The sequence below is a fragment of the Dermacentor andersoni genome, chromosome 3, assembly GCF_023375885.2.
Source record: "Dermacentor andersoni chromosome 3, qqDerAnde1_hic_scaffold, whole genome shotgun sequence".
Taxonomy (NCBI): domain Eukaryota; kingdom Metazoa; phylum Arthropoda; class Arachnida; order Ixodida; family Ixodidae; genus Dermacentor; species Dermacentor andersoni.
This window is the reverse complement of record NC_092816.1, coordinates 66,641,707-66,666,938: the sequence shown is the minus strand read 5'-3', so window position 1 is coordinate 66,666,938 and position 25,232 is coordinate 66,641,707. Positions and strand designations below refer to the sequence as shown.

At 44.7% G+C, this 25,232-nt stretch overlaps 1 protein-coding gene across 1 annotated transcript in view; it reads left to right on the top strand.

The window, feature by feature from the left end:
- The window catches only part of LOC126543562 (uncharacterized), a 238,409-nt gene that overhangs the window by 209,045 nt on the left and 4,132 nt on the right, over positions 1-25,232 (top strand). Inside the window, exons 14-19 of the mRNA XM_055062392.2 lie at positions 254-439; positions 1,942-2,076; positions 3,021-3,203; positions 10,587-13,112; positions 15,146-15,331; positions 18,589-19,008. Coding sequence (XP_054918367.2) covers positions 254-439; positions 1,942-2,076; positions 3,021-3,203; positions 10,587-13,112; positions 15,146-15,331; positions 18,589-19,008 — 3,636 coding nt within the window. The remainder of the gene's footprint in view (positions 1-253; positions 440-1,941; positions 2,077-3,020; positions 3,204-10,586; positions 13,113-15,145; positions 15,332-18,588; positions 19,009-25,232) is intronic.

The following is a 25,232-nucleotide window of genomic DNA, read 5'->3' as shown; positions in this document are numbered from 1 at the left end:
ACTTGAAAGGCGTCGGAAATGCTTTCGTTAGAATAAAGAGCCCTGTGTAAACAGGAAGAGAATAGTCCCAATCCAAGATAGCCGGTTTAGGTATTGCGTGCTGGCTACAGTCTAAATTATTGACTCGCACAACAGTGCACTAATTCTCACTAATATCGCTTAATTGCTGCCGTAACGTGCCATTCACTCTGTACCGCACGACGCAAGCTTTGTAGGTTAACACGTGACACGCATATTGCCCGTGTGTTTTCAGCGTGCCTGGACGAAGCCTCGCTGTACGCCGAGGGGTCCGCCATGCTTTCCTCCAACTTTTGCAATTACTGCTACTGCATTCGCGGCTTAAAGCGTTGCGTCCAGCCTAAGTGCCACCTGGCGGTGAAGGACTGCGAGCCGCAGTTCACCAGCCAGTACGACTGCTGCCCCGCCAGCTATGCCTGCAGTAAGTACACGCTTGCGCTTTACGCTTGACTAAACACTGCGTTGATGCCATGCCTTGCCTAACGCTGACTCTAACCTGCCGACGCGTGCGACGCGACGTTCAGCTCACCGGAGGAAAGTCGTACGTCCTTTCTCGTTGTTCGCAGCGCACAGGGTTACAGTAAGCACGTGAGTGCACCGTTGAATTACTGCTGATATCGGAATTGATAATCAACAGTGCGTAAACAAGGGAAGCCTCGGCCAGAAGCCAATGCATCGACAAGAAAAATTGTCTTCATGACTGTTTGTTTGTTTGTTGCGCGCATAAGATGAGGGCAATTGTTTTCTATTTTTGGAGCGTTGTCTCCCGACTTGGGGTTCCCTTCTTTGCCCATTGTTTATGAACTCAAGTCCCCACCTTCCAGCAGGTGACCGCTTTGTGCTGTCTGGATTACAGATATAGAAAGTTTTATCAGTGGCGGAGCCTATATATCGATTTCAGCTAATATTGGCTTTATACAGATTGCTTGTTTTCAGGTCGCTGTTAATTCGCAGTACAGCATAAGAAAAAAAAAAAAACCGGAGTGCCGGCAGTTGTTTTTGTGACAGCTTCTCCTGTAGTCCCACACAACCATTTCAGAGGGCCTTGTATTAGACATTGGATGGTGTTCTCTCTAACAAAGCGACCTGCGTTGCACGGAAACTCTCGAAGGGGGAATCAAGCATAGCTCTGACAAGCAGTTATATCCATGACATATGATCCATGATATAACTCCTGCAAAACGTGTCGGCAAAACTTACGTCTTAAGTTATGCTCGCTGTCTCCGATATGGACCGGGAACGGCACAGAAATACCACTTTCCTCCGAGCCATGGAAATACATCGTGCGCACCCATCACGCCGAGCTCGCTTTGTTTGCTTCAATGCTTACGTCGGCTAACAGATGCCGAGGCCTTCAAATAGCTGTACACTTGACGTGTACAGAAGGACGTAACGGCAACCAAACATGGCGTGCAGTGTTTGAGTTGATCGGTTGTGTTGTGTAGCCCATTGTGCCTGCATGACTACGGCCTGCCAAGCAGATCTTCACATTGTCGAATGCTAGAGCGCCGCCGCAAGTGCCAGGACGACTGCGTCCGCGCTGTTCTGCACGTGTATGCCCGCGTAATGGATTGATTGAATTATAATTGAATGAAGTAAACAACAGGGAAAGCTGGAGATTACCCTGCTCGACGATTCTTCCAGAGCGGTTCACCAGCTAAACATTTCGCTTTCTTTACGAAGCTGGTTTACCTTTACCGCCTCAAGCCACACGATTCGGATATCGCGAATTGTTTCGTCAAAGCGTTCCCACTTTTCTTTTCTTCCTTTGTATTTCTTTTTCGGCTTCAACAACTTCAAGTTTGTCTGCGCTACTATTTGACAGCTGGAAAGAAGAAATAATTACTCTTGCAAATAAATTTACCTTTGCGTGATGTGCTGCATGCGCGGTTCAATGTGTTCACCTGCTCGTGCTCGTCTCAGCTCAAGGGCCGAACGCAACGACGCCGCTTCCGCCTCCTTCGACGTCGGCCTCAACTACCACCAGCACCACCACTACCACCAGCACCACAACGACGTCCACCACGACCGAGGGACCGGTCGTCATTCCCATTCAGGGTGAGAAATGACGTGAAAGTGCAAGCTGGGTGCGCTTTGCTAACTGCTCTCTTTTATATAATGCGGTACATTATACACATTAACAATCTTGGCCGTCAGTTTTGTAGCGGGTTTTGTAACGCCGACCGATACCAGAAGCAGTGTATAATCGGCACAAAATCTGACCCTTTCCTCGTGGCCTCCGAGATTGCGCCGGACAGGTCGCAACGACTGCGATTTCTGAGGCCACGCTTTCCTGGTAGCGCTTCCTGTTGAGCTGGCACGCGTGACGCGCATATTGCGTCATAAAAGGTCCCCATCCTGCGTAGCGAAACCGCCTTTACTCTCTGCTCTGCCCAGCTGCGATTGACTGACTCGTTGGCAGCGCTACAGCACAGTCTCGTCTGCAGCTGCTTCAACGGGAAACATAAGCATCTCTATCACTGTTGATTACGAAACAATAGAACCAAGAATGAGATATAAATAAGAACAGATGAACAGACAAAAATTCGATGATTAAACAATATTGGTCGTCAAGTGCGTTTCTTGTTATCAGTTTGATCCGGCTCACTATCGCACATATGCAGATTGCCACCGCAGTTCTCACGCCTGCCTCAGTCGCTCAAGATTCGGTCTCTAGGCAGCCTCTGCGGACCCTTTTGAAATCCCTTGAGGAACATCGCAGACCGCAGTCTAAACACACACACACGCGCGCACTGTTCTGAGTTATTGTGAAAACAGAAAGAGAATGAAAGATAGGTATGTCGACCAAGGTCGCGCCAGGTTTGCTACCCTACACTTGAGGAAGAGGGCAAGAAAGATGAGAATGAAAAACGAGTCAGTGCGGCACACATCCGCAGACGAAATGTTCACTCACGTATAGTCACAGGTGCTGCTCGCATTGCCCAGTTATCTTCGAAGGTATTATGAAGTGTTTCCACTAAGAACGCCTTCAATGTGCCCAGGCTGCTGGAAGAAGGGCAATCTGTACCGAGTAGGGGAGCCGATACCTGGCACAAAGGACTGCGAGACCTGTTTTTGTTCCCCCCGTGGACCACTCTGCCAACGGATCGAGTGTCCGCCTGTTGCCCTGGACTGTGAGCCTGTCATCCCACGAGGACACTGTTGCCCCACCGAATACATATGCAGTAAGTGATGCCGTTTACACGTTTCGAAGTTTTCTGCCATGTCATGTATGCTCGACAGACGTTGATGCCGGGTGAAAACGAGGAGTGCAGATTTGCTAACAAGAGTAAGTTGATTAAGTACGTACTACACTTATGGACTATTCGTACTGTCCCGTGGGCGTGACGTTTATATTGCCACATGGGTATGAACTATACGTATGGGCGGAAATAATTTATTAATTTACTTTTGGTAGGAACAAACAGCAATAGTGGCGAATCATTTCGAAGAGAATAGTTCGAATATATGGGTAATTTGCATAAAACAAAGCAAATTACGCAACCAACAGATATTTAAAAAGAATCCGCGGCGATTTGGCGGTAAATGAGGAAGCGCGTTAGCATTACGTTGTGCGTCTTGGTGTCAGATTTGTGAGTTTCGTTCAGGAGCTTGCTCGACACAAGTCCTGCCTCTTCGAGGAGCGAAGTACATCTGACAGTAGTCCGGAGCAGACCACCGTCACTTGCACTATATATATATATATAAATATATATATCATCCCCTTTCTATCTCTATCACGTGGCCGGCTTCATACACACACGTTTTTCCACTCCTTTTACTCACAAAATGGAAGCAGGTTCATCTAGGAACTGACATTCAAAGTGCTGCTATGAAGACATTTGTAAGTAAAAACGCAAGTTGTTCGACATATTTTACCATGCCAGCAGTACAGAAGATTCGTTTGTAGACTTCTGCTCAGTGACCGTCGAGGATGGGCGTTTGCCCGTCGCGTGTCGTCGACTCGTCGCGATGCCGAGAAATGCAGATACCGCACGGGACCCTGGATGCGAGACGCCGGCAGTTCAGGCGATGTTGCGCGAATCGAACTCGGTGCTCTCTGTCTACACGCGAGCTTATAACCTATACCGTCCAGTGCCACACAGAATGTAGCCGTCAGCTGTTCTCCCGCGTACGCCGCTTCTGTGGTCCTCCGTAGATCGAGCCCATGAGCGTCATATCAGGCGATCACCGATGAGCCGCTCGTACCAACGTATCAGCATAGCGCGAACTTCTCGCGTCGGATTACCGCTTGCTACCACGCCAGCCTGTGCCGAACTTGAGCTGTTGGGCCTAATTAGCGCTGCTTCGTCGGGTATAAGCGGCAAAGCTACGGCAGAGGCAGAGTCTTGCGGTTTCATGCGGCGTCGACGCAGATATATTCACCACAACCGTCACACTACTTTCGGAAAGCCGAGATACCGCTTCGCCGGGACAATCTGAATGACCTGAATGGAGCCCGCGGCGCGCTGAAAAATCTCGGACGCGGCGTGCTGGTACTTACGTCATAGCGACACCACCAGGTGCACGTGTCGTCTGCTTAACTGTTCTTTAAAGGCTCGTATCAAATAAACTATACAATTACCAGCTCTGCGGCTTTGCCAAGGTTGGTTAGTGCTACAGACAAATGTACACCCTTTGGAGTGTATATTTGCCACACAACGATAATCGTCATCTACCTCGCTTACGTTTCCTTTCTTGAAAACGCTGCACTTGCTACTTTCCTGTCGAGAATGCCCTGTCATGCTGATAACGCGCGTGCCGTTCGTGACTTGGAAGTACCGGGCTCGCAGCGTTATAGAACGGAAATGCGGACAAAACAAATGACGGTTATTGTGTGGGAAGATACGACCTAAAGAGCGTAATTTTAAGTGTGTATAACAAATTGAGCCAAAGCGAAATTTCGTTACAGCTAGCTTTCAGCGCAACGCGCGCGGTACTTCCAGTTATGGGCGGTGAGGACAGTCGCCATCTGTCGGAAGCGCCTCCCTTGCGTAGTATGAGGGATAACGCGGTGCGCTCCTCATAGGTTTGGCTTACGGCGCTCAATAGAAACACCACGCGGCAGCCCTCCTGGACATTTGTGTAAGTGTTCTCAAAATTAGGGAAGTTTTTTACTGTCAAAATAATAATCTTGGCCAAACTAGAAGCACAGAATCGTTCACAAACGCTATCTCTTTACCGAATGCGTACAGTGAACGCCACTGCGTACGGTCGCCGCGATGGAGTCCCCCTGAACGGCATTCTTGCGTGAAAGGTTGGCAAACGTTGACAGCAAACTATGTGAAATATGTCCTTATAGTGGAGTGTCCTGTATAACAGAATTAAGCCTCAATGCAGAGATCGCACGGGCTCGCAGCGACCGTCTGCACGCCTACGTGCCATGTCCGCGCACAAGGTTAATTTTGTTATAAAGATATCGGCGCCTACGGCGACTGTGATGTGCCGTCGGGACGATTCAACGTTTATTTTTTTTTTTCTAAAATCTTGGACGTTTCAATATTATTTCTCAAGTAGCGTCGCAGTGAATGTTTACCGGTATTCTGCAGCGTGCCATTTCCCGCTGCGTCTGTATCATAATGCAGTGCGTTAATTCATAACACAAACATGACCATATATGCCATGCTTCTTTTAATGTGCTTCTTACCGCTCCCTTTCCATTCCAGTGAACTTGCCATAATCTAGCATCAATAAGTTCATAGACGAAATAAAGCGTCATGACATTAGCCGGGTAGCAGGCGTGGGTGAGCGTCTCAGTGCGCGTTTTCTGCTACTCACCGAACATCGCAGCTAGTCCCGGCGCCGCAGCAGAAATCTTCGCATCTGTACTTGCTGCATACGCGAGTTGTAGCCGATGGCTGTCCGCCGGTTCTAAGTTTCGCGAACCAAGCTTCACGTAGCTTCTTGTCCTGCGGCTACGTGTGAATAAGGCTGACATCGGGCTCGGTTGCGTACGTTCGGCACAGCGGCACTGAACAGTAGCCTACCATGCTGCACGCTTCCAAAGGCAGCCACTACCTAGTATAGTGCTTTCAAATGTTGTCCAGCAGACACCCTATGCGGGAAAGCCGCACCACTTAATCAGAACCGCAGCGCAGGTGAGACATTAAACTTTCGTTTTCAGCTCGCTTCGGCGCTTCCGAAGTAGCCGACGCAGCCACTGTGCCCACGTGATCCCTCATGCCACGTCACGCCGGCGGTGGCGCCAGCTTTTCCAGTGGTAGAGCTCACCCCCAATAGGATTCTTGAAAGTAGCGAGCGCAGAATTTTCAAGAAAGGAAACGTAAGCAAGACAGACGATTATTGTTTGGGGACAAAGATGCACCACAAAGAGTGTAAGCTGTTATTAGAAGGAAAAAGGCACACAAGATAGATTAGTTTTTGGGGACAAGATAAGCCCCAAGGGTACAAACCTTTTTTTTAGAGCGAGTCCTCTTCACTACCGAAAAATAATATGGAAGCAAGCAAATGAGTAACTGTATTTAAAAGTTTATTTCACACTATTTCAGGAGATCACAAAAAGCAACTGGCGACATACAATGACAATTTGGAGCCAGAAAGCCGTGTCTACAAACGCGGACACAAGCTGCGAAAGAATCTCTTGAGCTACTCAGTCCTATTTCTGTTTCCTTTTTTTTTTTCTTTTCTTTGGCGGCCGCCATAGCCGTCATATGGCGCCCTTCTTTGGATGCAGGGTAAACCATGGCACAGGCTGATAAACGCGCGCGATTTGAATGCCTTGGAAATTTTTAATGAGGCGTATTTAGCTTTAGAAAAAGTGTCCAGAAATATTGACAGTGGTAGGAACAGCAAGAATGTAGAGAACGTTCACAGACATCTTTTCCTTTTTTTTTTTTTTTTTTACGGCCGCATTAGTCAAGATATTGTGTACTCCTTTAAAAGCTGAGTAAACCTTTGTCCAGGATAAGAAAAATTAAGGTGCACTATTTTAATGCCTCACAACTTTTCGATCATAAGTACTTCGCTTTAGAGAAAGTTTCCACAAATGTAGACACTGGTACTGAAGAGGGTATTCTGAGTGTGAAACATTTTGGTACGACTTCAAGGAGTACTTATGCGACAAGTTTGACTTGTCATTTAAGAAATTTTTATTATGTTTCTTTTTTGCTTTATATGAGTGTCTCCAAGCCCTAGGAAATATACTGGACAATGTCGGAGCACCCTAAAGTTTTTTATATATAACACTTGTTTCTACAAGCCAGTTTCGGTACCCACGAAGTGTATATGTCATGACATCATGGTACATATTAGTTTCCTTCATTGCTGCAACAGTTGTGGCTGTTAAGCGCGCGTGCAAGCAAAATAAACACCCGGCAGCATTCACGTTTATATCTTTTGAGCAATGTGATATTACTTGTTGCTGCATAACATCAGCAAATGTGCGCTATGTGTCGTGGTGTCACAATAATGTTAACTCATGCCAGCTCTACATTTTCTGGTCGTTTTTAGCATTGCATTAAAATAGAAGCATTTCCCAATTGTCATACTTGCTAAATGTCATGCTTTTACATTTGAGAAATACGCAATAGTTTCCACAACTTCGAATATATGTGTCAGTAGTCCCTAAATATTTAGTATTTTTGTCAGTGCCCACTGTGCATGCATATGCACTGTTTAATGCGGTAGATTAGGACCTTCAGCCTTTTTCCCACAAATGGTGAAATGTTAGACAAATATGGTTGCATAATTCTTCAGAAAGGTCATAGATGTGCAAAGCCAGCCTTTTATTATTTAATGAAAGCTGGTTAAATCATGGGTGTGCTCTGATAGAAAAATCAATACTATGCATACTCTAATCAGTACACTCTGAAAGCACTTCAACAGAGTGCCTTACCCGATGGAGCACATTGCACAGATCTATAGCACTCAACTGTGCTACAGGAAGAAAAACTGGAAGTGCACGTCGATCAGGGAGAAGTGACAACACATGGAGCGCTGAAACAAAAGGGCAACGTATTGGAACTATAATTTATTGCTAAATCACTTGCATGAGTTTCATGAGCAACAGAGACTCAGTCAATGCTTCTTTTCTTTCTTAAAGAAGAAAATGCCATTCAACAAAAAGTACAGTGAAGCATTTTCATTTTCCAAAAACTTAAATGAAGACTTGAGTTGTGAGGTTTACCATTCTGAAACTGAGCACATGGCTGGGAGAGAGGGAGGGAGGGAGGGGGGAGAGAGAAATTGTTTTTTTTAAATAAATGCTGGAGATGTTTGCCTGGCCATACACCCAAGCACGATACTCTCAGATGATGAATGAAATGACACATCCATGCACAGTACACATGCACACAGCATACGCAAGCACATACTACAGGTAACTAAAATGTTTAGTCAAGGCTAGTGTCTCTGAGGAGGATAAAGAGCGCCTCCGTCACGTGCAAAGCATATATCAGTGCTGCTCCAAGATTAAAGTACACTGTATGGCTCTAAGGAGCTGCCTCGTGAATTTAGGGCAGATTCTGGAGTATCCCTCGAGGCCACATAGGTATCAGTTATGAAAGCTGTCGCAGTGCAGCGCTCCTGATTAACTGTGGCCACTGGGACACTGGGAATCGTTAGCTAGGAAATGAACTGGCGACCTAGTCAGGCACAGACCCAGGATTTTTTGTCGGGGGGGGGGGGCACCCAAGGTAACTTTTCTATGCAAATGAGGGGGGGGGGGGTACCTTTACTAGTACAAATGTGAATAATGCCCACCATTCGCCATAAGGATGCATAAACTCGCAAAAGAGAAATGAAATAAGGTGTATCTCACAGGTACACCTGTGAGATACACCTCTCCTTTACTTGGCAAACATCGAATGGACTCGCGCATGACAGAAGCGCAGGAAGAATACTGCCAAAAACAAGTAAACAAGTGAAAGTGTAAAATAAAGATTTCTAGTAGCGTTTTTTGAATTAGCTCTGGAAGAATTATAGAGAAATATATATTTGCAGAACAATCACAGGTTTTTTGTATCTCTCGTTTACTGCTCTACCAAGTTAAATGCCAAAACCGACTCGTGTTGTTATTTTGGAAGTTGTGCAATGATGCGTGGCCACCAGTCCCATACAAACACGTAGATTGCAGGACGCTGCAGTTCGAGACGTACTGCACCCACCGCGGAAGGTTAGAAAAACACCCACATTAGCACAGCAGAGAAGTGGCTACGTCAGGCTGATAACTGTAGAAGCATCATTCAAAACACATGGAGCTAATTCTCTACTTCTGGCGGCGTTTTCTCTACTTTCTTGTTAAATAAAAAGATGTTGATCCATAAACATTTTCACAAACAACGGTTAAATTTGTTAATTTTCGCTTTTCCTTCCTGTTTGGCTGTTCCCTTCGCTCTCTCCCTTAGTGGATCGCTTAGTTTCTCAACTCCTTGCGACTCTTGTTTCCAGTTGCCAATTTTGCACGAAAAGTGCTGTACAATTAGGGAAAGACCAGACGAGGTAACAGGTGACAGTCATATTGCTTATGGATTTAATGGTTGTTGCAGGGTTTGATGATGGACGCTGTTTCGCATTATTTCCCACCTTATCTAACCCATATCAAATCAAATCAGTTTATTATTATTACATCCCATGTTAATTATAGCACATAAGATATACAGATGACGGTATATGGTTCCGAGGGTCTGCAAGCATCGCGGCAAGCCGTCACTCAAGGAAATAATGAAACAAAAGGAAAAGTTGAACGCAACTGGCGTTTTCTCCAGCCGCAACTCGTTCCAGGAGTATACAGACCAGCTGACTACGAACCGAATCCCTTTCCTGGTCCCTGGATCAGTCTAAACAAAGAAGGTTGAACTAACAAAGCAACAGTGATGCGCGTGATCGTTGAATAGATGATGACAACTGAACTCATCTCGAGTTAATCGTGCGGGCACCGAATCGATGAGAAAACTGGTCTTCGCACCCCAGGAGTTAATGATAACTACCGCCATACAAAAGGAGTGAAAAAGGCAGAAAAATGTTGACCGCCGAATAGCTGCCAAGTCTCAAGATTGATTTGGCGGGGCTTCAGGAATGTGTGTGAGGAGTGGCGGCGTGGGCAGAGAGGGGGTATTCTGCTTAATTTCGGTGGGGGGGGTCCCGGGCCACCCTTTGGGTGCCACATGCCTGGACCTAGTGCTCAGCAGAGCAATGTCATAGCCACTGAGCCACCACGGCCAGCACATGAAACCTCCTCTCTTTTGCCTATTTTCACTGAACTTACTTGCGAATCCAATCTCCTCACGCTCTGTGTTGTTGATAAATGTAGCAAGTTGGTATAGAGCGACTGTCCTAGAAAGACAGCTTTACTGGCTGGGTCGGGGTACGCGTGAGAAGGAAACACTCGCCCCCAGCCAACCAGCGCTTCAGCACCAGACAAAATGGAAATGTCCACTAGGTGGACACTTGTGGATTACCCCCTTGGTGTAGAAACATAACCTTAGACAAAGCACCAAAATCAAACTGCAAAAGCTAATAAAAAAGCACAATGCGAGTACGTAATAATAGAATTTTGGAAGGTTCAGCAGTGCGCAAGATTGTGCAAATGTTGTCTCTCTATTTTCCAGACAAGACGCAAGTTCACAAAGACAATGAATACCTGGTACTTGGACTTGACAAAAGCGTGAACCATCCCCAAGCTTCACCCGATGGGTACAGGGACAGCCAGCCCTTGCCAAGAAAGTCAGATGGCACACTGGACTACAATTTGGTGCCCCAGCCTGCGTACAGGCCGCCCACAACGCAAGAGACCCCTCTGCTCGACAGTAATGTTGCAACAGAGAAGACCACTACTGCCTTGCACACAGAACTGCCTAGTCATACTACCACAACAATGCCAGTTACCCGGTTTGCTCCAACACCAACCATGAGAGAGAAACAACCAATTTTCTTAGCTGTTAACAATGAAAAGCAAGGTATTAGCATCCAGCCAGCACTTGAGTCGTCTTCTCTAAGGCCTATAACTGGAACGAGCACTGGAAGCTCTAAGTCTGGCGATCAGACAAAGGCCGCAACAGAAACTCCAGCAGAGAAAAAAACACCCATCTACAAACCTGCATTCCTAGACACAAACAATGGAGATAAAATGGTAAATGAAAGTACAACAGAAGCAAATGCCACAGCACTCCCCTCACTGTCACTGCTGTATAGAAAAACAGCAGGTCATCTAAATGACTCAACAAAACATTTGCAGCAAGATTCTGACCCTGCAGATAGGCCTGCAGAGCCAGCCTCATTCTTAGATCAGGTAAACAAGAGCCCACCCATATTGCCACAAGAAGGGCTACAGTTTTCGGACCTCATAGACCGTGTGTTCTTTCCTGGCAAAGATGAGAAGAAGGAGTCTGGTGATGCAAACCTCCAGACGGCGCAGCTGAGCCCAGTGTACAGCCAAGCACACCTCTACAATGCGACTTCCCTCGGAGCATCTGTAATTGAAGCCCGCTACCCAGTGAAAGAAAATGACACGCTTCAGCCAGTGTACGGAACAGTGCCGGCTTACCACAGACCAACGGCAGAGTCTAGCATCGGAGAAGCAGGCAGCCTGAAGCCTCTTTATGGGAAACCGCCCTCATTTAGGGAGGAGAGCTCTGATGAACTTATTTCACAGATGCACACACAAGTCAGCACCAATGCAGAGGTTCATTACGAGCCTGCCAGTTCATTAGACGCAGATATGCCATCTACTAATAAGTCCCTTGTAGCAGCCGCAGCTACAAACTCCACAGTGGAGAGCTCTAAGCCTCAGAGCAAGCTATCTTATCAAAATGGCACGGAGCATGATCAGGGTAAACGTCCTCACATAAGCATACATCCCACGGAGCTGACCCCTATTTATTACGATGTGCGCAAATACACAACCACTCGAAGGCCTTCAACGACCCAGAGCACTCAAGGCAGCACTGCACACCTTAGCACCATGACCACATCGGGCACAACAGTACATGTGCATCGTACATCCATTGCAGCAGCTGGAGATGCATTACACATATCCAATGAGAGTCACATCAGAAAGGAGGCTCCAGAATCCCATCCCAGCTTGAAGACAACAGCAAAGCCCGACTACAATATTTGGGAACTGATGTACTTTAATCGGTCTGTGCCTACCGTAGAACCAACCGAACCCAACAACATGACAGAAACCAACATATGGAAAAGGATGTTCTTCAACCAGTCATGGCCTACTGCAGAGCCAACCGAAGTGGACAATGTAACAGATTCCAGCAATGAAATAACCAAGAAAATATCACCCGACAAGCCCACCGAAGAAGTTGGCTTCACAACAAGTGTCATTAAGGTGAGGGTTGGCAACACGCTTAATGTCTCTGTGGACAGCAGCAACCAGTCCAAGTACCGAAACGTGGAAGAAGATGGCATTATTGTCAGTGTATATCCGGAGCACCAAATGGATGGCGGAGTGACCGACCTTCAGGACATGCCGCTTCAGGGGCAGGTTGAGAGTCGAGCAATTTCTTCCGGAAGTCTTTACAAGGGAATCCAACACTCAGGTGACAAGGCCAAATCACCTGCTGAGCTCACGCAGGTGATTTCAGACATCATAAAGGCTCACAAGAGTGAGGAACCCGAAGTCATCACTGCTCCAAACATAGACTTTTCAAAACAAAATATAATGACTGTCAAGGTAACACCCAGCAACTCCTTTAACGTTTTTTCCCTTGTGTTGTTGGACAAGAATGGCACAAATAAGCATGGCACGATTTCGACAACAGAGCCACCCGTGGATACTGCACCTTGGGCACCGATGGATCCTGCTGCAGAAGATACTTCCATCACAAAACACTCTGCTGAATATGACCATCGCAACCTGACAGGTAGTGGCACCCTGTCATCAACAGAAAGCTATGAGCCACAAGCTTCTCTCACAGTACAAACCAAGCAGTTGCCAAATCTTGCGTCGAGTGAAACAGTTGAGCATCCAGAAAAGCCAGCATTACACTCCACATTCAGAATTGTACCATTCCTTGCAGAAGACGCTATATTCAAGCCGGCAACTCCAACACAGTCCTCAATGGTCAACTACACAGGTGCCTACCCCAGAATAGTGAACACGGATCCCAGAGACACCATGGAAGGTGAGTTTCCCACAGAAGCACTTTGGGACTGTGTACAACTGACAAGTCAGCTTACTGCAAATGGGTGCAGCAGTCGTGTTTTCTTTGTGTAGCATTTTTGGTGCAGCTGCATTTCAAGCTTTGGAACTAGGCACGTGTATCACCATTCCAAAATGCTTATATATCTGCTTCACAGCAGCATAGTCACAGCGAAGTAAACATCATCATAATAATGTATGTATCCCGACTGGTTGAACGTCTCAGCCTAATACTTAGGTATTATTGACAATCTTAGCACCAGGGAGCACAATGGCTGCATATGCTGTTATGACACCTTGGTACTGATATGATGCCACAGTGCACATTCAGCTGAAGTTTTTTTTAATGTGTTTCCATACCAGTTCATGAATGCTTCAATCAGCATGTATTCTCATTATTATTATTTGGTTCGAAAACACAACCAATTGAAAGAGAGAAAGAAAAAAGCTAGAAGCAGGCTGGCAACTGCCACTGGAAAGGGCACAAGCCTCCTTATGCTTCAGGAATGAGTGGACATAAACATAGAAATGGAAGATAGCACAGATGCTGTGCAGCAAAGCATTCCAGCGAGGGCATTATTTTCAGCCATGTAGTCACAAAATGTGACCTTAGTGATATATACTCTGGACTATGTATCATTCCTGGCAATTTCACACAAGCGTGGGGATGTGCTAGTCAAAAACTACACAAGCACAATAACAACTAAATATAAGAAGCACTGTTTGTGTTTCTTGTAATTTTATTATGTAATTTAATTTAAAGCGACTGGGAAGTCAAACACTGAATCAACCTAATCTACTTGATTGGCCCTCTAGAAATCTTGTTGCATAGAGTTTCCTACAATAATTACTAGAGGGAATTCTGGTGCTAGTGTCTACGGGAGCTCCAATGAGAACGGTTGTACCAGCATGGGAATTCTGGTAACTACATGGATTTGCCTAAACTTCGTCTTTTTGGCTTCAAACAGCTTTGCAACTTTGTAAGCTTGTCATTTTCAAGAATGTACTGCATAATAAATAATTAGACAAACATGATTAAAATTGTCCGACGGCAGGATTCGAACTCAGGAATTCTAGCACAGAAGCCTGATATTGAAACCATTAAGCCACGGACACACGTATCGACAAGTGAATGAAACGCCTTTATGAACTTATGGCAGGCATGCCAGTGCCTTGAGACTCTTGGCACGTTTTGATTTGGACACCTGGATTTGGACACAGCTCAATCGTTACAGTTGATAGCAATTGTGCGTGTTCGCGACGTCTTCTGCACTTCGAAGAGTATAGATTGCTCTGAAATTTACAACAAGATTTATATAGAGTAATATACAAAGCCACAAGAACGTCCGAATCCACAAGCACAAAGATCAGACAAATCCATGTACTTCCCATCATTCCCTTGGTGGTACAGAGACTGCAGCGTTAAGAGTTCCCTCTAGTAATTACTGTATGAAACTCTATGCCTTGCTGTTCTTGCTTTGTACTCAGAGACTGCTTAGATTAAGAAGGAGGTAGCAGCTGTAGGTACCACACAATTATTTTGCAAATTCACCTGCAGTAAATTGGCTCACTTGTGAACATAAGCTGCACCAGCGATCTTGGAGGACATGCACTTCTGGGTGCTGCAACCTTTTTGGAGACGAACTCATACACAGAGGCTGCTGCACTCTTGCAAATAGTTTAGCACATGGCATCAGTTTAACAGTGCAATGAGGGAGAACATATGTTAATGGTTAAACTGCCTTTTCTGTCAAAGTGAAGTGCCAAGTAATTACCTTCATTACCGGGAATTGACTACAATGTAGCCTTCATAAAGAGGACATTATATGTCACAGGAGCTGGTAATGCATTTTTTGAAGTTGCAGTGCCAATGCTGCCTCATCATTTTCATCTCGTACAAAAGCTCTGTTCTTGGTAAAAGTGATGCTTTGGACATCTTATGAGTGTTGATACCTTTCCTGGCCTGCACGATACATTTCCAAGCAACATTTTCTGTTTTGTTGTCCTTTCCATCAGACAACTGCTTTGTGGATGGCCATTTGTTCGTCAATGGTGAAATGATCAAAAAGGAGAACCCCTGTGAGCTGTGCCGCTGCTATTACGGACGGGAGCTCTGTCAGCAGAAGAACTGCCCGCTGCCTCCTTCACCGGCATGCATCAGCGAAGCTGTCCCTGGATTCTGTTGCCCAAAATACACTTGCCGTAAGTTACCTTGGATAGCACATTATGGCTGGCAATACTAAGGAAACACAAAAGGAAAGCATTAGGTGAGGCTAGATTAGCACATTGCACTTTAACATGTTCACTGCGTTGTGGGTCCCAGGCGGGTCGCAGGTAGGTCATAGCAGTTATTCCCAGTGTGTGGCTGCGCAGGACTTTTCTGCAGTGCGCAAGCAACATCTTTGCTAGGAATTAATGGAAACAAAAAATTCTTGTTGCTTCTAGCCTGACATGCTGTAGTGCCATCTGTCTGCACCTTGAGGAAGTTTCGAAGGAGCACAATTCCCTGGTGCCAGTGGGTAACTATGCACCTTGGTGAACGGGCCAGTGACCTACCATTGGGACATGATGGACAGGAATTGAGACATTAAAAAGTGCTGCAGCAGTGTGCATGTTAAAGAGAAAAGAGAAGGACAGGTGCTCATGTTGAGGAGATTAAATGAGCACTGCAGTATTTTTGTACATGTAAATAAACCTGTCAAGTCTCTAGACAATGCTTTCATGAACAACTGAGCCAAATATTACTGCTACAGAGTAAGCATAAAAAATTTAGGACCATGGGACCTGAGAAAAAAAATTGGGGGATGCTTAAGCTTCGCCTTTAAGAGTGGAAAGTGATAGCATTCAAAGATCCCCAACTGCTTCTCATGCTTCCCGGCAACTGCAGCTTATGTAACCGTAATGTTTACTGGGAAACACTGTCAGCGAACTCTATGCACGAAGGCGAGCTTTCTGGTAGAAATGCAGCCTCTTGTGTGGGCTGATCCCAGAGGTAGTGCACAGCCGCGCCAACAAAGTTACATCATTTCCAGGTTTCTGTTATGGTTTCGCATTTTTAATATTTCAGTCCGAGAAGATTTACCATAAAAGGTATGCGCTGTCGGTGTTTTGTTTCATGACATGTGTTTGTGGGCTGTCATTCTCAAAATTCCGAAAGCAAGGTATGAGTAACTTTAGTGATATAATGGTGCGGCAATGTAATCTGCATATACCACATCATATAGCAAGGCATGGCATATACATATACTACCTAAATATATATACGGGAATTTTCGCTCACAAGGACACCGGCACCAGATGCCGACAGCAGAATTTCTGCGACATGGGGCCCTTAACGAAAACTGGATATTCCTGCAGTCGAAACACACAGCCTGGTATTTGGATTTGCATCCTATAGTACTAGTAAATGCGAGCACCAGTGTTGTTCAGTTATGACTGGCAATGGTCACAAACTGCTATGAAATTCAATGTTTTCTCAGATCCTTTTCTTGTTTGTTCCTTAAACTTTTGATGGGGTTGTACTTACAACAGCGAGCCAACAATACTGATCAAAAACAACCTGCTCTTTGCTTCAATTGCCCCAAATCACCACACTTAAGTGCAACATAATTAGCATATATGTCAAGCCTACACAGAGCCTCTAGCAGAATCAAACAAGGTTGTAAAGCACCAATGAGATAGGTTGCAGTCTAATATAACTACAATGTAGTGCAGTATTGACCTACAATTTTACCTACAACATCAATTTTTGCAATGGCAGCTACAGATGCTCTGTTGGTATCGAAACAAATAACTGTAATCAGAACTTAAAATACAAATATAGGAAAGTGGGGTGTAATACATCTTTCACTTACAATTTTTGCTGAAGCAATTTTTCTGAAGGCAGATGAACACACACACGCACACACACACATAAATGACATTCCAGGGCAGCTAAAGGTTTCTAATTGTCCACAAAAGTGAAAGAAGTTGGGGCATACCTTAGAAGTTCAGCCATACCTTATATATGTATATATAAGGCAAAGCTCAATTTCTTTCCTTCTTGTGGACACGGAACTCGTAGGCATCCTGAAACACAATTTAATTAGTTTTTTGTTTGTTTTGTTCTTTGTGGCCAGTTCATTTAGCTTAATCTATGCTTCTGGCCAGACGATGTTTCATCAAACGCTGGACAATTTTTGCCACGTAAAGCTCACTTTTTTTCTGCCAAGCAAATACCGGAAGGTTCTTGATACAGCATTTCAGATGCAGAAGACGCCTAATTTATTGCATGCCTCTAATGCCTCTTCAACCTTAAATGTGGAGTCACATGACAGAGGGAAATGCCAACTCTGTCCGCAAACCCAGTGTGACAAGGCACAATGGCAGTGAACGGTGTCATGAGAATGCTCGTCTACGAATCATCAGTGTATGATATAATTTGGTGCTACAATGTTCAATCCAGATTGCATCTGCAACTATCTGTACGTCGATCAGATGCTGGTACTATTTACTGCATGACAAGAATATGCCAGTCATAGTGGCAAAGTATCGCCTAGAGCAGTCAGTTAATGGCATGATACTAGCGGGCAAAAGTGTTCGCGTGTTTCTTTACTAATTTGATGTTGAGAGAGAGTTTTGCAGGCTGTCTTTGTGCTGAGGTCAGCCACCACCACTAGCTGATAACCCGAGAGTACATAAAGTTTTCCAGTTTCACTAAATGTACATTGTGTGCTTTTTCCTTTTATAACAACTCATAATCCTATTGCTCACAAGAAGAAATTATTCGACTACAATACACGTATGGCATGGAGATCTGGCTCTACACTGTAAGTATGTGCTTGCATGCAGAAATGACTTGTGTGCCCGTTGTGCACTATAGTGGAGAAATGAAAGGCAAACAAGTTAGAGCTAACAGGGCTCATGTATTCTTTCATGACGTCAGCACAACCTTTGAGTGTGAATTTAGTTTGGGACTTACACCATTTTCAATGACTGGTTATCTAACAGTGTGAAATTACACCTTCGAGCTATGACTCATGGCAGCTGTTCTACTTCACACTTCTCTAGTCGCATTTCATATGTCGACAATATAGCAGATGATTATAACATTCAACCTTGATTTTCTGTTTTGCTGAACTTGCTGCTAGATCAGCAAACTAAGATATATTTGCTACCTCACATAATGAAAAAAAAGGAAAGAAAAAAAAAATGCTACCTCAAATGATTACCACAGTCGTGGAAAAGTGTAACAGTGTGCACAGACAACAGATTAAGTCGAGCAATTTTGTTTCACTTGGTGCTTCTGTTCATCGCACCACCTTGCTGAAAGTGCTGAACGAGCTAGCTCGCCAGCATCTTTCTTATGCTATAAAAAAAAAAAAAACAATGCACATAACTGGGACACTCTTCTGAAGTTGCACAACAGTGATTTAGAAAAAAAATGTGGCAAGTAACTAAGGGCACTTTCAATAATGCAGGTCCGGAGGACGTCTACTTCCCCCCAGATACCGAGACGACGCCTGCACCTGACAACCTAGTACAGCAGTACACCGTGAATGTTTGGTCGGCAAGGAACCCTACGAGACACGCAGGTTTTGCGGGTGCACACAGTACCGCTCAGCAGCCTGGGCCTGCAGGCCGGAAAAGCACACCTCCATGGCACACAACTTCTTCCTTTTCCCTCAAGAACTCCCCGACACTCAAGCCATACTTGCTGCAGAGACATCCATCCCCACAAGAGCTGCACAACAGGTTTTCTCACTTGCACAGCACAGAAGATTCAAGCAATTACGAAGAGACGACACCACCACCGCCACCTACAACAACTACTGAGCCGCCCACAACATCTCAGTCACCTAGCAGCAGCCAGCAACTATGGAATATTTTCCAAGTTTCAGGCAAGTCTCAATACGACTTGACTGTAAGACTGTTTTCTCATTGCAATATTAACTGCCTATAAGCATCCACAGAATGCACACTAAGGTTCACTTTATGCCAAGCTGATGCAAGAGGCTGTTGCACTAATCAGAGTACCACTGCACACGTTGCAGAGCACAATGTTCAACTTACACTGTGATTGAACAATAAACCTTCCATATACAGAACACACAGTATAAGCCAATATTGGAAAACATGAAAGAGGCAACTTATGAAAGGTCAATGTCACGAAGATACAGTGGCACTGCCATCACACTTTGTACGAACAGGGAAGAAAATTATGCCCTATACTGGTGCAAATTTTCTCAAAAGGCAAGACTATAGGTGTGTTTTCAATGGTTACTTGGCCAAGTTTTTGTTATTCATAGTTGTAAACAGTACAGATTTGCTTGATCTTTTTGCCTGTGTTACACCTCTATGTTCAAACATGGCACTTGTCTATTAGAGGTTCACAAAATATACAGTAGACTCATTTTTACAGAAGCAATAAAAAAAGATTTACTTTGTCATTTATCAAAGATTTTTATCTTATTAGTAGGGCTGTTTGAACAGTGAAATTTCCAAATTGAATTGAAGAGAAAAACGAAAATGAAATAAAAAATATTTTCAAATTTTTAGACAAACTAAAATATAAGGTTTATGTGGAGTCTCCTTGCTAAAAAAACTTGGCTGATTAACTTTGATGGATGCACATAATTGTTTTTACAACTGACTGCCCCATAAACTAAAAAAGCTAGTAAATGATAAACGACTTGTTCCAGTTATCTTGTCACCATTACCATGACTGCTTGATGGAAAGGCACACCATCACAACAATGAAACAATAAAACAATGTGCCACAACATGCACAAAGAAAGTTGTATTCGTGGAAGTGGCCAAGAGTGATAGTACAGCACCACACATTGATTTATTGGAATGCAAACATGGCGAGACTGGCTAAAAAATCACTCTGACCAAATCAAGACAATAAATTCGTACATAGGCTGCCTAAGAGCTAAGCATTCTTATGGAATGAGTCGAAATTGTTTCGCAGAAATTACTTGCCCTCTGGGTTCGCCAAGGAATTGGCACCTCTGCGTAACACCTACGGCTCTCCTGTAGCAGATAGCGTTGCCAAACAAAACAAGCGATACAGTCCCCGCTTTTGACTAAATGTCCGCTGTCCCAACTTGATTCATTCAGGACGACCAAATGTCCCGTCTTTTGCTTTCTCTTTCTTTTCTACTGGATAATAATAAATAGACCAGATTTCTTTTTTACAATGCCCGGCAGCTCGTTTGCACTTTCATTTTTTTGTTGCACTTTAATTTTTTTGTGTGTGCTTATTGAACTATCATAAACATAGAGGCTGTATCGCTTTTGCCGTAGCTATAGTTCTGTTGTAGGCGATAACTGTGGTCAGTACATCTATACATATTGCTAGCTGTGTTAGCCAGGCAACTCTACTCCATTTTTCTTTTTGCAAATTGTGACACGGTAGAGCTGAATAAAATTGTTAGACTGTGTAGCAGGTACAGACTGGCAGCTCCTGGCACTGACAGGGTCGGTCATCCCCAGCTAAGCCCTCCCTTTCCTCACTCTCCCCACCTTCCCTGACTTAACTCCGTCCACTTAAGAGGTGGCAACTCAAGCAGCAGAATCATTCGAACAGTCCTCACTTTGTATCAATCTCTTTCCCTTGTGACTCCACAATAACTGTGGTTATCTTTTATCTTCGAACATAAATGGATATTTGACAATATCAAATAGCGAATTCTCAAATCGTATATGAATAGCCCGAACCATTCGATTTGTATTTGTAGTTTACAATATTGAAATCAAGAGTTCGACGAAAACTCATCTGGTTGGGATTGTTCGTGGTCAAAGGTAAAAACAGATGCCAACCAAAAACATTGAAAGGAAAGAAAACAATACATTTCGGCTCCCATATGGGGGCCTTGTTCACAATGAAAGCACATGAAAGTGGGAGATTATTATGTGCGTGTGAATAGATGGCGTAAACAGTGGGCATAAACAGAAGGAAGGCTGCCATCATTGCGGTTCAGCATGGTATCAGTAGTCTGGATTAGTCGAGATGCAATCACCAGATTAGATTACTTTCAGTGGCTAGCACATGTCCCCTACCCCAGTCAATATCATGTATAGGGTGGTCCTTTATGAAAAGGAACACGCGAGCACGTGGCCTGTGCTCTGCGGAGGCTGCTTAGAGCACCAGCAACAGGCAGCAAGGGGAAGCACATACGCTCGTAGCGCCCTCTATTGGCGGCCAGAATAAGCAGACACGGCTGATAGGCAAGCAGCTACTGGACTGCCTCCCACACCAGGTTGATGTGCAACAGGCAGGGCCTGCAGCGCAGCATCTGCTGCTAACAAATTGCCCTCGTTACACTAGCACACTGAAAACGTGGGAGGACCAACATATGCCCACTAGTTAATAGGCACTCCCAGCGTATTTTAATGCGTAAGCATGCTTTGGCGAGTACCGCAGCAAGATCTGTCCACCACGCAAAAAGTGCAATGCCTTGTATTTGCAGAAAAATGTGTAATGTGCAAAGTTACGACATTTAATCATTATAATAGTGTAAATGTAAATGATTGGTAGCTTTATAAGCGATGAAGAACAATTGAAGAAAGAATGATTAGAGAGAATAACCATAGAGGTACATAGGGTCAACAGAAAATGCCAGGGGAAACCTACAGTAGGGGTGGGCCAAGATGAAATTCGGGGATGTGCCATCTTACAACTTAGCGGTGGGCCAACATAAATTTGGGGGTAGGCTTATGCACACTCTGACAACTCAAGTAGAGTTTCTGCGTACTTCTTGCAGTACGGAGCCCTGGCTACCCACTGCCCTGTACAGCGTGAATAAACCTCACCCAATTTGGAGCAGTTTAGGAGAGAAGTGCGCTCAGGTGAAATTTTAGCTTAGGTAAATAAACGTAGTTATTTCGTTAATTATACAGGCTTAGTTGTTTCAATAATGACGAGACTTGCTTAATTACTTAATTAATAAGCCTTAGTTAAAGTTATGATGAAGACATTTGTATCTGTAAGTAATAGTTAATATTACCTAATTAGATCTAGCTAATCTCAAGCTAAGCTTAGGCTCCATTTATTTAACCTTAGTAACTATTGATTAGTCCAATAAATTGACATCAATTGATTTTAATTAGCCTCAGCATTCCTGATTACCCTCAAATAATTGTCATTATGCTTAACTAATTTCATTGTAACTAATCTTATTAGTCTTTATTAACCTTACATGCACTTATACATCTCAGTACTCACTATATATAGTCATAATCATAAATCTCACTAATCACACGTAGTCATAAGGCACTCTCATATACGCCTCCATAGGACCTCATATATACCTATGCATGCATTGCATCGGGTCACGCGTTAGACACAAAAACGGGTGGACGGACAGACAGAGTTCCGAGAGAAGTAACCCTACAATGCTTACCCATTAATATAGGTATGCCAAGAGTACCTAATAGCTACCTGGCATATGTTGGCACTTCCACGTTTCCAGTGCGTCTGCGTACCGAATGTGGTTTGCTAGCAGTAGACGTTGCGCCGCAGGCCCCACTCCTTATGCAACAATCATGCGAGGGGAAGTGGGGGAGGGTCCTACTAATTCTAGCAGGCGATTGCCTGTAGGCCATGCTTGGTTATTCTGGCCACCAATAGATGACGCCACAAGCGGACATGCTTCTCCTTGCTGCCACTTGCTGGCGCTCTAAGCAGCCTCCGCACAGCACGGGCCACATGCTCGCGTGTTCCCTTTCATAAAGGACCACCCTGTACTTCTGTTACAGAATGCTCAGCAAGAGCATTAGAAGAGAGTGTTTTCTGACATCATGACAGTGTGCCGTGATGTGCCTTTGAATATTACTCGTCTCGTCAATGTAGACATAACTACAGCCTGCACAAGAAATATTGTACACAACACCTGGGACCTTTCTTTTGGAAGCTTGTCTGACATTCACAAGCACGTTTTTCAGTTTTTTTTGCTGGTACATGTGCAATGTGCACATCAAAAGAATGAAGTACACGGGCTAAGGCCTCGCTAGTACCGGGAGTATAAGGTATCGCAGCATGTTTACAAGGAAAAAACGTGGCGGAGGAAGCACTAAGCGGGCAGGATACGTGGCGCTGCACTGAAGCCACAAATGAAGTAGGATAGTTGTTACGTGAAAGTTCAAGATGAGTAACTTCCGAGTCTTTTTCTAAGTCTTCAGGAGAACTGCAGGTCTGTTGTGAATGTTGTATCAGTGAATGTTGTACGGTGATGGAACGTTTGTAGCAAGCAGGATGAATTGACATGAAGTTCAAGTAGAGTCCCATGTGCATAGGTTTTCGGAACACATTAAAACGAAGACCTGTCCCTTCATGTTGCACCATAACATCAAGAAAAGGCAAACGACGATCCTCTTTCAATTCCTACAAAATTTATGGCCTGTGTTATTGAGTTTAAATGCGACGAAAAAGCATCCTGGGCATCCTGCTTTATCACACAGAAGCAGTCGTCCACATATCTAAGAAATATTCTTGGTTGCAGCATGAACGTCACTAGAGCCTGGTGTTCTACTGCTTCCATCGTTACGTTTGCAGTGGTGACTCACAGGAAGGCACCTATTGGCATTCCCTGAAGTTGCTTGTAGAAGCAGCCTGGGAAAATTAAATAAGTGTTTTCAAGGCAGAAGTGCAAGAGCTTGCGCAAGTCCGTAACCTCGAACGGTGTCCTCTCAGAGAGTGAAGCGTCATTTGGAGGGCAGCAGAACACACGTGAACAGTGAGGTCGACCAGCACACAAGTAAACAGGGCTGTCACGTCAAACAATACCACAGTCTCATCATCGTCAAGCCTAAGATGGCATATGTTTTCGATGAAGTTGCTCGAGTTACGCACGTGTGGAGCCACAGCCCACAAGTGGTGATAGGACGCAGTGCAAGTACTTGGAAAGGCTGTGAAGAGGAGACAGTCTGTAATCCACGATTAGCCGCTTGTGTATCTTGGGTAGCCCATAGAGAGCAGGAATGGAGCCGTTGTGGCAAAGGAGTCTGTAGTATCTGTAGTACAGGTGCTTACGCCTCAGAGGGATGAAACGAAACACATTCATGAGTAACTTTTACAAGTATTTCGGCAGTTTGTTGGTTGGGTCCTTGTCAAGTTGAGAGTAGGTACTCTTGTCCTGCAGCAAGGATAGCATCCTGTCGATGTAATCACTCCAATCCAGGATTTCCTGCCTTTATCAGTTTGGAGGATGACTATGTCATTGTTTTCTCGAAGGTTTTGGATTGCCTTGCGCTGTTCTGGGGTCAGAGGTGACATGGATTGCCTGGGACGGAATTGTGACAGCACATTCACAGCTCATGCCCGGGCTTCATCGTGGCGAGAAGGCTCTACCTTGATCACGGCATTTTCCACTGTGCAGACCAAGCGTTTGGCGTCCAATATTGGTCCTGTATTGAAGATGAGGCCAAGGTTAAGAATGGACAGCTCAGAAGCGCTTGGACTGTAAGAAGATATTTCATGCACAGTGACAGTAGTCACGCTTCTGGTTGACGTCGTGTGTGAAGAACAGAGGTGGTCCAGCTTGTTCTTGTAGGTAGCTTCTCCTCGATATGATTGTCATGCAGCCTGGAAATTTGCGTGAAAAAAGATGCTGGCACATTCATCAGGGTATGAAACTCCAAATGATGATGAGAGAAGTAGGTTTCGTGTTCGAGTCCTCTTATCTTTTCTCTGCAATCAAGTATCCTGGCTTGAAGAAGCAGGCATTGAGCCTTGGCAACAATGCTAAGGCCAAAATTCGACATGACGGGTCGACCAAGGTGAAGGGAACGAGAAGTGAAACCATGGGACTTGCAGGACAAGATGAACTGAAGATCGGTTTAGAATATTCACACACACTTACTTAACAGACAGGCACTCCATTCGTCAGAAGCTAAACAAACATACAAAGCAATATTGAAACTGTTCAGCGCATCACAGGATTCAATGCAGCACATTCAACGTAGGAGAAGTCTACTGTAAACATGAATTCAGAAAGATGATATAAAAACAGATAATATGAATTCCTTAAGAAGAGGAAACGTGCAGTATCTAAAACAGTATCTCCATGTCTAACTGCTTTTGAATGAGTAACTTGCCAGTGTTACAATGAAGACTTCAAAT